Source organism: Lissotriton vulgaris, chromosome 8 (genome assembly GCF_964263255.1).
Source record: "Lissotriton vulgaris chromosome 8, aLisVul1.2, whole genome shotgun sequence".
NCBI lineage: Eukaryota > Metazoa > Chordata > Amphibia > Caudata > Salamandridae > Lissotriton > Lissotriton vulgaris.
Genome location: NC_141696.1, coordinates 1281101759 through 1281118096, shown reverse-complemented (window position 1 = coordinate 1281118096; position 16338 = coordinate 1281101759). Strand labels below are relative to the sequence as shown.

General features: G+C 49.2%; 1 protein-coding gene across 1 annotated transcript in view; it reads right to left on the bottom strand.

Moving 5' to 3' along the window:
• Positions 1–16338, bottom strand: part of XPO4 (exportin 4) — a 451711-nt gene that overhangs the window by 354732 nt on the left and 80641 nt on the right. The window contains exon 3 of the mRNA XM_086935208.1: positions 7861–8002. Coding sequence (XP_086791334.1) covers positions 7861–8002 — 142 coding nt within the window. The remainder of the gene's footprint in view (positions 1–7860; positions 8003–16338) is intronic.

Sequence of the window (16338 nt, the reverse complement as noted above, 5' to 3'; positions counted from 1 at the left end):
CTACTCACTATAGGGGACTTGAACAAAGAAGGCTGATCTGGTAGCCTCAAGAAGGCAGAAAGAGCAGAAAGGTACCCTTTAAGAGTGCCCAGAGCAGAGCCCTGCTGGGCAAGGGAAAGAAGAAAGAGCAGCACTTCCGAAAGGGGTGCAGAGAGGGGATCCACAGCCTTTGCTGCGCACCATGCCACAAATCTATTCCACCGGCAGGCGTATACCGACTTTGTGGAGGGACGCCTGGCTGCCAGAATGATGTCACAGACTTCGGGAGGCAAGTCAAATGGCCTCAACTGCCGCCGCTCAATCTCCAAGCTTGTAGGTGGAGACTGGACAGGTTCGGGTGCAGGACCGTCCCCTGCTGCTGCGACAGAAGGTCCTCCCGAAGAGGCAGACGAATCGGGGGATCGACTGACATGCTGAGTAGCTCGGGATACCAGTATCTTCGAGCCCAGTCCGGGGCCACAAGGATAACTTGGGCCCGGTCGCGCCTTATCTTCTTCAGCACTCTGGGCAGAAGTGGTATAGGCGGAAAGGCGTACAACAGGCCGCAGCTCCACTCGCGACGAAAAGCGTCTCCGAGCGAGTGCCGCCTTGGAAACTCCAACGCGCAGAACTGCTGACATTGCGCGTTCTCTTCTGTGGCGAATAGATCTAACCAAGGCTCTCCCCACTGTCGAAAGAGACCTTGCGCCACGTCCGAGTTCAGACGCCATTCGTGATCCATCATGCACCGGCGGCTGAGTTCGTCCGCCCTGGCATTCAGAGAACCTGCCAGGTGTTGAACCACCAGAGTCACGCCCTGATGTTCCAGCCACTGCCAGAGGCGCAGAGCCTCCTGGCAAAGGGTCCACGACCCCACACCGCCCTGTTTGTTGCAGTACCACATGGCGGTGGTGTTGTCGGTGAACACTTGCACCACGCTCCCCCTGACAGAGGGGAGGAATGCCTTCAGTGCAAGACGAATCGCCCGCAGCTCCAGAAGGTTGATGTGGAGCCGGGACTCCGCCGGAGACCAGAGGCCTCTGATCTCCGCCTCTCCCATGTGGCCTCCCCAGCCCTGGAGGGACGCGTCCGTCACAACTACGTGCTCCGGCTGGGGTAGAGAGAGGGGTCTGCCACTGACCCATTCGCGGTCCGTGAGCCACCACTGCAGTTGCTTCGCAGTGCCCTCCGAGATCAGGACATGATCGGACAGGTTGCCCTGATGCTGGGCCCACTGAAACTTCAGGTCCCACTGCAGAGCCCGCATCCGCCACCTGGCGTGACGCACCAGAAGGATGCAGGAGGCCATCAGTCCCAGAAGCCGCAGCGTCAACCTGACCGAGACCCGGGATAACGGCCCGAAGATAGGAATCAGAGCCTGAATATCCCGAACCCGCTGCTCGGGTGGGTAGACCCGAAACTGCGCCGAGTCGAGAACCGCTCCGATGAAGAGGAGCTTCTGAGAGGGACACAGGTGTGACTTCGGCACATTGATGGAGAACCCCAGCAAGTGCAGGAGGTCGGCCGTAGTCTGGAGGTGGCTGACGACTGTCTGGGGCGAGCCCGCCTTCAACAACCAGTCGTCGAGGTAGGGGAAGACTGATACCCCTTGCCTGCGCAGATGGGCTGCGACCACCGCCATCACCTTCGTGAACACCCGTGGGGCGCTGGTAAGGCCGAAGGGGAGCACGGTAAACTGAAAATGCTCTTGGCCTACCGTGAACCGCAGGTAACGCCGGTGGGCCGGCAGGACGGGGATGTGGAAATAGGCGTCCTGCAAGTCCAACGCTACCATCCAGTCTCCTGGGTCCAGGGCAGCCAGGACCTGAGCCAAAGTGAGCATCTTGAACTTCTCCGTCCGGAGGAAGCCGTTGACGTTCCGTAGGTCCAAGATAGGGCGTAGGCCCCCTTTGCCCTTCTTGGGTACCAGAAAGTAGTGGGAATAACAGCCACGTCCTACTTCTGGCCCAGGAACGCGCTCGATGGCCCTCTTGGCCAAGAGGGCCGAAACCTCCTCTTGCAGAAGTTGCAAGTGATCCCCCGACACACGGTGGTATTGAGGTGGCATGGATGGAGGGGAAGACTCGAAGGGGAGGGAGAAACCCCTTCGGACAATTTGCAGCACCCACCTGTCCGAAGTGACTATGCCAGTGGGAGAGGTGATGGCGAACCCTGCCTCCCACAGGCGTCACATGGGCCTGAAAGCTCGGACTAGGAAGGTTTTGAGGCGGGGGCTGCTGAGGGAGGTGTGGACTGGCCTCGCCGCTGGCCCCGACCACCGCCACGGCGGTTCCCACGGCCGCCACCGCGTTGCTGAACATTCTGCGGCGCGTGGCTGACGGTCCGTGGTGGGGCGCCCCTTCCGTGGCCACGAAAGGAGCGAAAGGCACCCGATTGCTGGCGTGGGGCCGCAAGGCCCAAGGACTTGGCCGTGGCCCTGGAGTCCTTAAAACGTTCCAGCGCATGGTCTGCCTTGTCGCCGAAGAGGCGACGGCCATCAAACGGCATGTCCAGGAGAGTGGCCTGGACATCGGCCGAGAAATTGGCGGACCTCAACCAGGCGTGGCGTCGAACCGCCACCGTCGTTGCCATCGCCCTGCCCAGTGAGTCCGTGGTATCCAGCCCACACCGGATGGAAAAGCGTGCCGCATCTCGGCCGTCCGCAAGGGTTTGGCTGAGTTTAGCCCTGACCTCCTCAGAGCATTGTGGCAGCACCTCCGCAACCGTGTCCCACAGAGTGTGGGTGTAGCGGCCCAAGAGACAGTTGGTGTTCACTGACCGGAGCCCTAGGCTCACAGACGAGAAGACCTTCTTCCCGAACTGCTCAAATCTCTTGGATTCCCTGTCGGGCGGGGCCGACGGGAATGCGGACTGGGAGTTGGAGGCCTGGATGACCAGGCTCTCGGGGGTGGGGTGGGTGGACAAAAAGCAAGGGTCGCCCGGTGCCGGGCGGTAGCGTCTGGCCACGTTCCTATCCACAGGGGGACCTGTGGCGGGCTTGGACCAAGTGCCCAGCAGAACGTCACACAAGGCCTCATTGAACGGCAGAAGGGGCTCCGCGGAGCCGGACTGCTGTTTGAGTACCTCAGTGAGGAGATTAGTCCTCACGGCCGCGACGGGGAGCTCAAGGTTTAGGGCCTTAGCTGCCTTCGTCAACACTACACTGTAAGCAGAACCCGCCTCCGAAGCCACAGTCGGGGGCGACGTAAATCCAGTGTCTGGCGATGTGTCAATACCACTGGCCTCCCCAAGCTCATATGTCCAGTCCTGATGAGACTGGCAATCACGTGCCAGAGGGTCCTCGGACCCCTCCCACTGCTCCTCGTCACCCGGCTCCTGGAGACCAGGATTAACAGCCAGGGCCTCCTCGTGGAGATAGAATTCTCCGAAGGCCGACGGAATCGGCGCCCAGCGGCGCCCCTCCGACGCCTGAGGCGGACCGTAGGAAGCATTGGGGTCGGCAACCACCACGGCTGCCGGGGACGACACCTGAAGGGACGTCGCCGGTGAGGTCGTAGGGTCGACCGGCGAGGTCCCGGATCCGGAGCCGGATCCAGCGAGGTCGCGCGGCGCCGGGACCGAAGTCGCCAGCGGCGCCGGGGCCGAAGCACCCGACGGCGTCGGGGCCGAAGCGCCCGACCCGGAAGGACCTCCAGACGGAGCCGATCGGCCCGAAGGCGCCACGGGAACCGACTGAGGAGGGAGGGCCCTCATGGCCATGAGGTACCTCTCGACCTCCTCCTGCGACGCGCCGTGCCCAGGGACCCGAAGGTGTGGGGCAGGCGGCGACGCTTGCGACTCCCGCGGAGCCGCGTGGGCGGTGTCGCCCGAATCCCCGGTCGCATCGTGCGAGCGACGGGGCGGGTCGGAGGACCGATGGTGTCGCTCCGACCTCTCATGCCTCTTACCTGAGGACTTGGAACCAGACGATCGGTGACCACTCCCGGAACGTCGATGACTCCGACCTCGCGACCTGTCCCTCGACCTCCCGTGGGACCGGGACCGGGACCTGGAGCGGCGCGGGGCCGACTGCCTCAGCTCGAGACGCTTGCGGGACCGCTCCCGCCTAGCCTTCGACGTCAGGGCCCGGCAGTCGTCACAGGTCCGATCGTCGTGGTCGAGGCCTAAGCACTTCAGGCACCGGCGATGGGGGTCCGTGACCGACATGAGTCGGCCGCACTTCGAGCAAGGCTTGAACCCGGGCATCCCTGGCACAGATAGTCGAGAATCGACTAAGTAGAGGATCAAAAAGATCAAAAAAGTTTTCAGTCAAAAAGTGACTGGGGGTAGAGCTTCTTCCGGATCTGCGCTAGCTGGCGCGGAAAAAAGAAGAACTGACGTCAGCGCGCATGGGCGCCGTCTATATACTCCGATGACGTCATCCCGGCGCTCACGACGCCGACGACGGACGCGGAGCCGCAGACGACGCCTACCAGCGCGCAGGGGTATTGCTACGCAAAAAATTTCCGGATCCAGTCTGACGCCTGGGGATATTCTAAGGTAAGGAATCTATCACTAACGTGTCTCTTTCAGATTTATTATGTTTAAAAGACAATTATCTGTGGCGATTGACTCCAACTCCTGGAGAAATCCTCCTTTTCTGCCTCCACTGGTGTTCTGTGATGGGCAAGGGAGTCACTTTTTTACTGGTCCCCCTCCTCTTGTGGACTGTTCTCCTCTTGTCCTTCCTCGAAAAGACTGTCTTGCTGGGTGTGGTCATTGTAGGTTTGCCGCCTGATAGCCGAAGCTCTGCGCTTGTTGCTGGAGGTGTTGGCTGGCAGTTGAAAATTGCTCTGCCCCGTTGGCCTCCTTGCAACGGTCTCTCCTCTTCTGAAGGAGCTTCTGAACTGCAGGACCCCATTGTTTTTGCAGTGTCATTATCCTTTTTGATTTGTTGCAGTGCTTTGTCCACTGCCTGTACAAAGAGGGCTTCACCCCTGAAAGATAAATTGATAACTAATATCTGTACCTCTGGTTTGAAGCCCAAGACCCTCAGTCAGGCATGCTTTCTCGTTGTGGGACATGTGCACATTTGTCTGCTGGTTGTGTCTGCCGCGTCCTGCTCAGACTTAAGGCAGGTGTTGGTGATGTTTCTTCCTTCCTAGACCATAGCCTTGGCTCTCTTACGGAACTCCTCTGGGAGGTGTTGAATCAGTTCTTCAATCTCGTCCCACGGTTGGTGACCATAGCATTTGAGAGTGGCATTTGAGTTGGCTATTTTCCACTGTGGGGCCACCTTTCACTACATCATCCTGCCCACTAGATCCAATCTCTTACTCTCCTTCTCTGGTAGTGGCCCCATCGATGAGGGAACAGTATTCCTTTTTCCTGCAGATGCCACAGGGGCGTTTGCCTTAATGCATTGTGGGCCCTGTATGCCACACGAGGAGTTACTGCCCTTTCTGCTGCTGGCACTCTAGAGTCTTAATTCTGCTGATCAAGGATGCTGGGGAGCATGGGGAGCTAAAGAGTTGTCTTCTGGGAAGGCATGAGGGTTTCCAATAGGAAGCAAGCCTTCCTTTCTTTACTCCAATTGGACACTATATGCTTCTGCTGCCCTTTTGATGAAGCTGTCTGACAGTGAGGGCCCTGATGCATAGTTGTCCACTTCTTCCTTGGGGCACTCTACATCAAGATCTTGAAATGAAGTTCCTTCCTGAGCACACTCTAGGTAAATACATTCCAATAATCTTTGTTAGCAATTTATTCCTCAAAAGTCCAAATAGATACAGCCGTATTTGACGTTATTCCAGTTCAAAAACAAAATCAAATCATTCTTCTTTTAATCGTTCTTCAATTACATGTTTCCAAAGAAATATGGTCTTACAATTCAATGTTTCCAAAAGAAGTATAATCACATCCAACAAATTATCTCAAGAAATGATCCAAAAGTGCAGCCAACAGGTGTTTCGTCATGCACCAATTAGTGCACATTTGACTTCTTCAGGGCTTGCAGATAATGATCATTTAGTTCCTGCCACTATTGATCCTACATGTGCACGTTCAACAGTAATGTATAGACGTGCTCGAATATTATCCCTTGGCTTGCCAGTACTCAATGGTGTTTCACCTTTCCTGTATTAAAATATCCTTCCTTCCATCTCTTCAAGATTCAGTAACTTTTCGCATCAGGAGTGCGTGACCATCTCTGACGTGTTCGTCTCTATAACAAAATCAATTTCTGCTCTCGTACAAGATCTTGTCCTGTGTCCCTGCACTGGTCAGGTTTTTCAAACACCGCTGATTCGTCGTCCTCAACCAAGAAGTATTCCTCCTGCTTTTCCTCGTGCGTCTCAGAGGGCGAGAGCACCTCGAAGTCCAACGGCTTGCCCGCAGTCTCTGTAGTTCAGAAGGTCTGGCTGGGCTGCAAAAAAACCTTAAAGGAGTCGTCCAATTTCTTTGGTCTCTGCAGGAGGGCTGACATTTCGGCCTCAAGCTTCATTTTTTGGGTTCTACCTCAAGCAATCTTTGTTCATCATTGCGTGTGGGAAGTGCCTTCCTTTTTGGCGATAGCGGTTCTCTCGCTTACTGCTCCATGCCCTTTTCCTTTGATCCCTCTTGAGCACCCACTTGCCTCAAGGGTTTGCTCAGAGTTTTGCCCCCATCGGGACTGCACGCTCCTTAGGTGTGTGTTGGAGAGTCAGACATTGGGTGCTTCGACACTGAGGTAGCTTTCAAAGACTTAGAGTCTGAGCCTTTCGTTGCCTTCGTTACCTTCTGCCTTTTTCTTTGAGAGGCTCTCGCTGCATTCCTCATCACCACCATCTTTTCGGCCTTGGAGGTGCTGACTTAGTTGTCCGCCTCCCTTCCCTGTGCTGGCTCTGCCACCTCAATGTTCCCCTCATCCTCAATGGACAGACCAGGGTCTAATAGGGATTCCTTTCTCTTGTGGCTGCTAGCCATTTTCAGATCCTTGACTTGAGTGTCTTCAGCACGAATTTGTCGCAGACCTTTCAATCTTCGCCCTTATAGTCTTTTGAAAGGCACATATTGCAGAACTTGTGGTGGCAGTGGGTGCAGAACTTCAAGGGAGTATTTTCCATTACCCTCTGATGACTCTCTCTCCTTCATTCTCCGGCCACATAGAGCTTGTCGGCGGGGTCCCACTCTTGGGAGTTGAGAAGGATCCCCATCTCTATTCTATGGTTCTTCGTTTGGCCTCCGGTGTTGTCCTGTGGTAACAACGGTCTTTTATTAATATTTTTTAAGATTCTTCAGAGATCCTCCATCGTGCTACCAGAACCTACGGCGGAAAAAAACAATCTTAAGATGGCGACCATGCACAGGAACTTCCAGGGACCCATCCGATGTCACAGCCGGAAGTGACTTACAACCTCATATTGTGGTCGACGACCCCCACACAGAAAGAAAAAAAAGGGAGTGGTCCAAAACACAATTCGGGATCAAACAACTAGATGGCAGAATTGATGCATAGCGTGTGAATCCAGAAAAGGATTCATGCTGCAAAACTGTAATTTTTGTGCACAGGATTGCCACGTTTCATATACAAGCTGCGTTTCATGGATCAGTCTGGTGTGGTTCACCCTGTGGTAATTTGCAATGCCATTGGTAAAGACCGGGGCAAGTACTAAACATTGTATGACCCACTAACATTTGAATTGCAATACTGTAATGTAGACCTATTGACCAGAAACAACCATACCAGTACCATCAACTAAGTTGGGCACACCTTTAAAGAAGCAAAATCCAGTTAAATTAAAGCAATAAATAAATATGCATTAAATTTGCTATATGGCAACAGACCCGTTTAACTGAAAAATGTCAAATTGTAGGATTTATGCATATTGTTGCACAACTGATTAAAACCTATTATAAAACAATGTTAACCACTGGTGGCATTTCCAACAGTGTTGCACTTACTTTGGCCTCTGTAAGACATAAGTTAAAAGGAATGTTCGCAGTGACTCGATGCTACTTTTCTCCAATAGAACCCACTCTCGCACAACTGCTTCCATTATCGCTGTGGCTGCTTGAAAAAGGACGTAGTCCACTTTACTAGTTTCTGTCAAGAGAACAAATTGATTTTAGAGGTGCTAAGCTCATGGTGTGGTAAGACTGTATGTATCAAGACATAGGAAGCTTTCCATGTCTAGGAAAAGGATTCATTTTAATGCAAATTTTAAACTGGTTTGCACAACACGCTAATAATTACTCCTCACTATCTAAGGACGCTTACAATCCAATCCCTCACTGTGACCTGGAAGCTAGATCTTGATCTCTAGCACTGTATAATGCAATATTTCTATGCCCTGAAAAAAGCAACCGAGGAATATGCAAAAAAATGTAAGCACATTCCAGCAGCAGCTTTTGGCAATTCGACAGAGGTGGGTGACAGACACAACAACCTCTCCTCTCAACCATTTCCGGTCTCCCACTTGATGGCCATCAGGCGGTACGATTGCTTGCATGTCACCTGATTCATTTTGATGCCCTTATTGGTTGCAAACAGGTATTCTGACACAGAATGGGTGACACCAGAGGAATCATATAAGACAGAAGTGGCAGATTGACAGAACCCAGGCTGTCCCCTCCTCTTTAGGTCGCATAAGCACATCACCCATTAAGTACTCTAGAAATACACCCCTTGCCCAACAATATGTGGCTAAACTGACTAACCACTCAACATTTGATTAATGATGGGTTGCTTTTTCTGCAATGTGCCTCCATGATCACGCTATAGATTACTTATTAGACATTTCATGCAATCCATTAGTCTTGTCATGATCCTTCTGGCTTCAACTTAATTCTCATGAATGTATCAAAAATTAACAGGTACAGCGTGAGCATGCCTTGCAATAGTGTTTAGACCCTCCTTCAGAACACCGGAGACGAGCAGCAAGCTGTCAACTACCATGGATACAAATGTTAGAATTACTTTAACATTTTGTTTGACCGCCCCCTCCCTAGGTAGCCCAAGCACAACTGTTGGTCCCTTACTGTTTCATCACCCATGTGGCACAGTTCTTGCTTAGTTCACTCCCTCCCTCCAGCCCTTCACACCCAGGACGCTCATGCTTGTCCCTCTGCTGACTGAGCAGGCAATGTGATGGAGACAAGTGGAAGCCCGGAGCCGCCTCAACAGCCATATACAGTGCCAAGCGGATGTGGTGTGTTTGCAGGTGCATACTTCGCTGGGCATGCAAGTGCATTTTTGTGTGCATACTGCTTCATGGACACAAATGTGCACTTATGTGCATTTCTATTTACATGCACATGAGTGCATGCCTGGGCCCTACTGTTAGGGTGGGTATTTTCCCCACTGCCACCCCTGATAACACATTAGCCATGGCACAATAGTGGAAATTCTAACCAAATTGTGCAATGAGCAGTATGGAGAAGTATTACAAAACATACATTACTAATTCTGAACCAACGAAGCCAGGCCTGGGTCTGTCCTGACGAAGTGTCCCTATATATGTTTTTTTTTATAAACACATTATTATACTCCAGATTTAGAAAGAGACCACACTGAGCCAAAAATACACTTCTAGCAATGCAAAAACGTAATAGCAGAATAGCATCATTGAGTCCACAGATTGAGACAAAAGTCAGATTAAAAGCCAGCAGGAAACTAAGTGTTGATCTGTGCCCCTCCCTTGTGTTCCCGTGGTTGTCATCTCATTGTCCCTATGTGCCGCCACCCAGGCATCCCCCGCCTTGTTTCAAAGTACCTGCTTTCTGAGCTCTGGCCACTGGCCCCATGAGTTTCTTCGGGCACCCTCATGCTTGGTATACCACTTTGTCCGCCATCATGCACGAGTCCATACCCTGCGCCCACAGTTACGTGTGGCACAGGATCGGGCCCCCATGCCTGTAGGTTGTCCCTCCTAGCTACCATCAGTGCCACATTACTAAACAGGAGAGAGTATCTCTAATGTTTGTTCTCCCCAAATCAAGGAGAGAGTATCTCTTTAATGTTTATTCTCCCCAAATACCGAGGCAGGCCAGTCGCACAGAGAGGACAGCTGAATTTCCCACCACATGCTCCCTATGCCCCTGTATCGTCATCCAATAAGGTCTCAACATTGCACATTCCGACAGGGTATACACCCGTCATCCCACATCCTCTCATGTATTTGTCCTCAAGGATCCTGCCCAGGGTGCGGAGCCATGTCTGTGTATAGTATACCCTGCAGCATCTCGAGTTGTACCAGGCGGAAACCTGCTCGGATCGCGACTTCCCTTGGCACCTGCATGCTTCCTTCCAGTCTTCATCTTCAAGTTGCCTTACGTCCCTTTTCCATCTGGCCTTCAGCTTAAGCATCAGTGTCCTGGAGTTTCTTACCAGGGTGGTATTGATAAGCGATATCGCGTGACTGATGAGTGCCACGTCAGCAGCCAAAATTCTAGGGGGCATTCGTCCTCTGTTGAGTCTAAATGATCAAGGCCTTTAGTCAATGAGTCTCTGACCTGCAATTAACGGAATCTCTGGGAAACTGTCACTTCATATTGGTCTTGTAGATCTTCATAGGAGATCACCCCAGCTTCCCCTCATAGGTCCCTAACCTTAGTTATCCCTATCAGATTCCACTGTCAGTAACTCCCCCAGTACACTCACCTTAACAGTGAGTCAGCGTCCAACAATGGTGTTCCCATGTTAACTTTCCCTGCCCACCCTATCGCTTTGGTCATAGTCTGACAGGCCTGCACAACAATTGAAGTAGGTGCCATCCCTATTTTACCAAATAGCACCCTCAAGTACCCTCTATTTGGTAACGCTCTTCTGTCCACCATAAAGGCCAGCTCGTGCTGGTCCGCTAAGACCCATTCATGGATGATGAGCTGCTGTGCTGTCCAGTAGAACAGCCTCAGGTCCGGTAGGGTTAAAAACCCATCTTAGTGAACACATTAAAATCCCCAAAGCTATTCTGGGCGGACCCCATCCCACAACAATGTCTTCGTGATCACCTGAACTGCCTGGAAAAAGCTATTAGGAATCACAGATGGAGAATTCTGCAGAAAGTCAAGAAATTCTGGCAAATAAATCATTTTGTAGAGCGCTGCGCCACCCATCAGGGATAGTGGCAACTTCTGGCATCTAGATATGCCCTCCTGACATTGGCCCAGGATAGTTCTTAGGTTCCGGGCGTAGAAAATGTCACGGTCTTTAGTGATAAAAATTCCAAGGTACTCAACACCCATCTCAGCCCACTGTAAGGGGCAGTCCCAATCCTGCGGAAGGCGCAATTACATAGGGGATAATGCCACTGATGTATGCCAATTGATATGAATACCCGAAAATATTGCAAACATACTAACAATCTCGAACGCCTGTGGTATGGACTGTAGCAGGTTAGCCAAGTATAGCAATAAGTCATCAGCGTAGAGTGGGATGACATCCTCCCATTCTGAGTCCCACTGCAAACCCTGCCAATGCAACCAGCAGAGGCGACAGCGGGCACCTCTGATGTGTACCCCTCCCCAGTTGGAATTCCCTGGATAGTTTGCTATTAAAATGCACCATAGCCGTAGGGGCTGTATACAACAAGCAGATCCAAGCCAGGAACAACTCCCCCAGTCTCATCTTCTCCAGTATAGCCATAACATAAGGCCATTCAAGGGAGTCAAATGCCTTTTGGGCATCCAGTAATAAAATCACCGCTGGTTCCGCCACAGAGCTCTCTCTACTGGGAACCTCGCAGAGGCGTCTCAGATTGTGTCTTGTAGCCCGAAGCGGCATGAAAACAGAATGGTTCCTGTGTTACATATGTTTAAAGACTGCAACTGAACATTCAGTCTCTAAATCAGTTTCTCATAATAGGGCATGTCCCTTTTTTTATCCACTCTTCTTCAATGGCATTGTGCTCATTTTCCATTTCCCCTGTATGTACAACTTAGTTACAGATAGAGAAGAGGTACACCATTGCTTCCTGCGCAAATTCATTCCCTGAAAGTCAAGTGACATCCTGCAGAGGCACCAACTGCACAGAGATGGTGAGGGTAATTTCACTACATAGTCACATGGTGGTTTCAATCCATCCCCATTAATCAGGTTCTGGCAGAGCCATTAAATTAGGGTGGTTCACCCCTGTGCATGGAGGAACACCAGTGCCTGCCCTGTAAGCTATTGAAGCAGTCTTACTTTAGTGTCAATTTCTTCAGCCATTTCACATTGGCAGCGCAGCCGTACAGACCAGTCCTTCCGTGAGCATTCAAACCCCAGCCATTGTTGCAATGTTGGAGCAGAACTTTCGGTTCATGTATCGAGCAGTGCTTCCAGCAGACAGCCATAAAGGCTTCAGACTACTTCTCATACGTTTGCCCAGGTCCTGAATCATGGAAGGACTGGAGAACTTTGCAGTGTTCAAGTACGACACAGCTCAAGCAAGGCAAAGTGCAAGTTTAATGTACCTCAACTGTTGTGATGACAAAAGGAACCCCCCAATAGGAAGTCACATCATTTCTACCTACCCTATGATCACGCAATGAATTAAATTTATGCCTGTATCCAACAATTCGGGCCCAAAAAAATCTTATCTCCTAGGAGTCCCAACATTTTGTCCAAGCAATTTATGAATGCCTAATCTCTTGTGAGTCAAATCCAAAGTAGACCGCAGTGAATGTAGGATCTGGTTATTACATTTGTTCAGAATTTTGCTTTAGTGACGCTTGGCCGACACATGGTTCCTCCTCAACTTGTGTCTCTCTTCCGGTTATGTCCTAGTAGGTTTTTCTGCCTGTTCCTTGTGGAGAGTAAACTATAATATTAGTAGAAGGCTCCTACAGTACCTCAGGAGGTGAAGCCGGTTGTCGAAGCATGACATTTCAGTGTCTTACGTTTAGACTTCATTCTGTCACATATAATATTTTTTAACAAAACTATCAATATTTTTAATGTAGGTCTCTGCACCTTAGCAATAGAAATGGGGAGATAGTATCATGGAACAGTGGTTCCCTTTGGTCTACCTGCATGAAGGATTAGACATACTATGTGCAATAAATACTTAACCATATATTATGCCAAAGGAAATTCTTGTCTCAACACAAAGGATTGACTAGATTGTACAAGCAGTTACCATGGTAATAGTCACTCCAAATAATAGTGCATTGAGCATCAAGTGAAGAAGGAAATAAACCACAAAGTAGTAAGAGAAGAAAATATAGGAGGTAGAACTGGTGTGTCTACAAACACAAAAATGAAATTAAAACATTTGAACTCAATTCAGGCTGCTAATCAGTTTGTTTGCAGGAGTAGCTACATAAGGGTGAAGGCGTCATGTCTGCTCGTACAAGCCCCTGAAATGGTAGGTTCAGCTTGGCCCAGTTAAGACAGTCATATTCGGTAGGTTAGAGGAAGGGTTGAATGTGATCACTGACCATATTTCAGAGTCCTGTGTTGATCGGGATCTCCCAGGTTTTGAAGATTTTCTGGGGCTCGCATGAATGACTCTTCCGGCTACGTAAGCATTTGTGCATAGCTGTGTCAAGGAGAGGATCTCACATTTCTTCCAGCTGCCTTATAATTGGAGAAGATGCACAGCTACGATCAGCTTTGAGCAGGGTCTACCGCCACAGAACAATTCAAGTTCTGAAGAAATGCTACACAACCACTAGGTCCCCATTCCTGTTACCCTCTTAAATGTGAATGAATGTATGTATGTACACGAGTGTGACTTAAGCTGTACATTTATCTGTGATCACTATCACTTTGAGGTACAATTTGCTACAGATCCACAGAATAATTTGGAATGTGGTGTGTTGCTATTACCAGATGCCCGAAGTTACCGTCATTTTGGAACATAGTGCATGACCTTTGTGCACAGCCTGGGCTAGGCCATCAATCCATAATATTGTTTGCAATTTCCAACCTGTATAACCATGGTCTCTCACAAGCTCATATTGCCGACATTGTCGCAACAGGTGACCACTTCTCGGTAAGTTTGAAATCCAAGCTTACTTCGCATGTTGTAGCCTGTATGCAATTTTCTTTTGGTCCTGACTAAAGCCATATTGACCAGCCATATTGACCCACAGAGGCACTGAGTAAGGATGGCTGAAACAGGCTGACCACATTTGTGGATACAGGAGACGCCTAGTTCCTCATAAGTATCCATCGCTGTTTTTAAAACTTGCCTAGGGCCTCCATTATTAAAACACCCCTAGAGGTAGGAGACTCCGAGTCAATTTACACCTACTTAAACCTACATATCGCGCACACAAAAAAACCCAGCTCCGCTGTAATCAGGCATTGAAGCATACCCTAGAAGCGTTCAGCAACCAGAGTGGGAACCATATGACGAAGCATGTCACCAACTAGGTTGGTCAGTGAGGGTTCTTTTACATAACATCCTATGGTCCCCCACCCCATGGTCAACTGGTCATAAGCTAGAGACTATTTAAGAAGTTGGGTAAGTAGCAAGCTCGTTGCCTTTTTGTTTTGTCAATTTAACTGAGGGACGACAGACGTTCCCTTCTCTCTCATGTTTATTATATGATCTTAATATTAGGCCTATTGTGCTACGTTCTAGAAGATTCATGCAAAAACCTCTTTCCTGAACTGTACACTTCCCCTTCCTTTTCAGTGTCCCATATCCGACACCCAACTAGTCAACAGGGTTTCTGAAGTGTTGATCAATGGGGGCAGAAGAGGTCTTTCACTCCATGTTGGAAATTTTCCATTTCATGAGGTTGGACCTCTGTTAAGTCAATTCTATAGACCAAAATGAATAAATGGCTCTGATAAACTACTTCCCTATAATTACTGTTGTGCGGTGATATCAAGTTTTATTGATTCAAATGACCGAATCGTTCCTAGTCACCAATCGTGAGTTATGAGCAATATAAATACCGAAAACAGATTGGAAAAGCTCCCGCACAGTCAAAACAATCTAGCACTTAGAAGTAAAACAACTTTTTTTCTGGGCTTACCCTTGGTTACATGCCTCAAAACAAGACCTTTTCACAGAGAAAATCTTGTGTGATGCATGAACAGCGACACTAAGATAACATTAACACCAATCAAATTAAACCCCCAAACCAATTTAGTTAAAAACAAAAAAAGTAGATATTAAAATGACAAACAAGAAGTAAATAAGAGAAGTATACAGATGTTTTTTGCATCAGACTCAGAAGTAAAACTGTAAGCACGCCAGCCACTGGCTGCCATTTTGCTGAATGGCCACTAGGTGACAGCAGTGAATTAATTGTTGGCATTACTGCAAAGCAGTGTCATATTTTAGGAATAATGCTTTGCGTCCTTTACAGCAAGTTGAACAAGCAGCAGATAAATAAATGGCCACAGGAAGAACACAAAAGGCACACCAAAGATACGTATCAGGTACGACGTGCAGAGGAATATCCTGTAATGGCTCGCAGTAGAGGCAAGGTAATCAACGCCAGATGGACACCGGTTAAGTTAACAACTGTTTTACAACTTACTGATATGGAATTGGTGGTCATTATTAAGGGTCCTCTTAAATACATTACTAAATTCACCAAGTTTTCAGAAACCTAAAACTTCAAGCCCTTTTTCTCAAAATTCTGATCAGCCATCCAGTATGTTCAGAAAGCGAAAAATCACATTTCATGCCTCCTCCATATTGTATACTACAACCTAAGTCGCATGCCTTTGAGAATGCCATCCTTCTGGATCTTGAAAGGACTGAAAATTATCAATCTTATATGATTAACAATCTTTCCAAAGTAAAAACGGAAAGCTTTGGAGCACCTGGCGGGTTTTGCGGATTTGATTATCAAACAACAGAAAATGGAGGCACCATTGCCCACATCATCCAAGGGACTATATAAAAAGAATGTCTCAGTCAAATGAATAATGAGCAGTATCATATGAAACCGATTTAGGATCCGAAGAAATATGAAAGAAAGTAGTAGATCTGGTTGAAAAGGCAGCACAACACTCATGTTTCAATGGTCAAGGTCCTAAAACCTATTGGCCCCAAAGTAGGTTTCTTATTTGAAACACATGTATCCTCGGATAGGCAGGACCTCTATTGACAGTACCTTGGCACCCAACGTAGTCTGTGGGTATGCAAATCAGTTTCATATTAAGTGCATTAAGGGCAGGGTAATCAGTGCCATGGCGGCATTGTCCTTTGGAAAAGATACATACGCTGCATTTTGATTTGGAATGGGGACTAGAACACCTTGCAGTAATTTGTGACTTGGATCAATGAAACGGACTCACATTAGCATTTTACATTACACAGCAGCAAATATGAAATATGGTTTCTTGATCTGTTAATAAAAGCAAAGGATGTCATTCTATTAGGTGACTTATACCGAAGGGACGCAGACGAGAACTGGCTGTTGCGGGTCAATAATCAGCACCAACACCCCTGAAGGGAGCCGGGCTTTTGGCCAGGTTCTGTGTATTGGAAG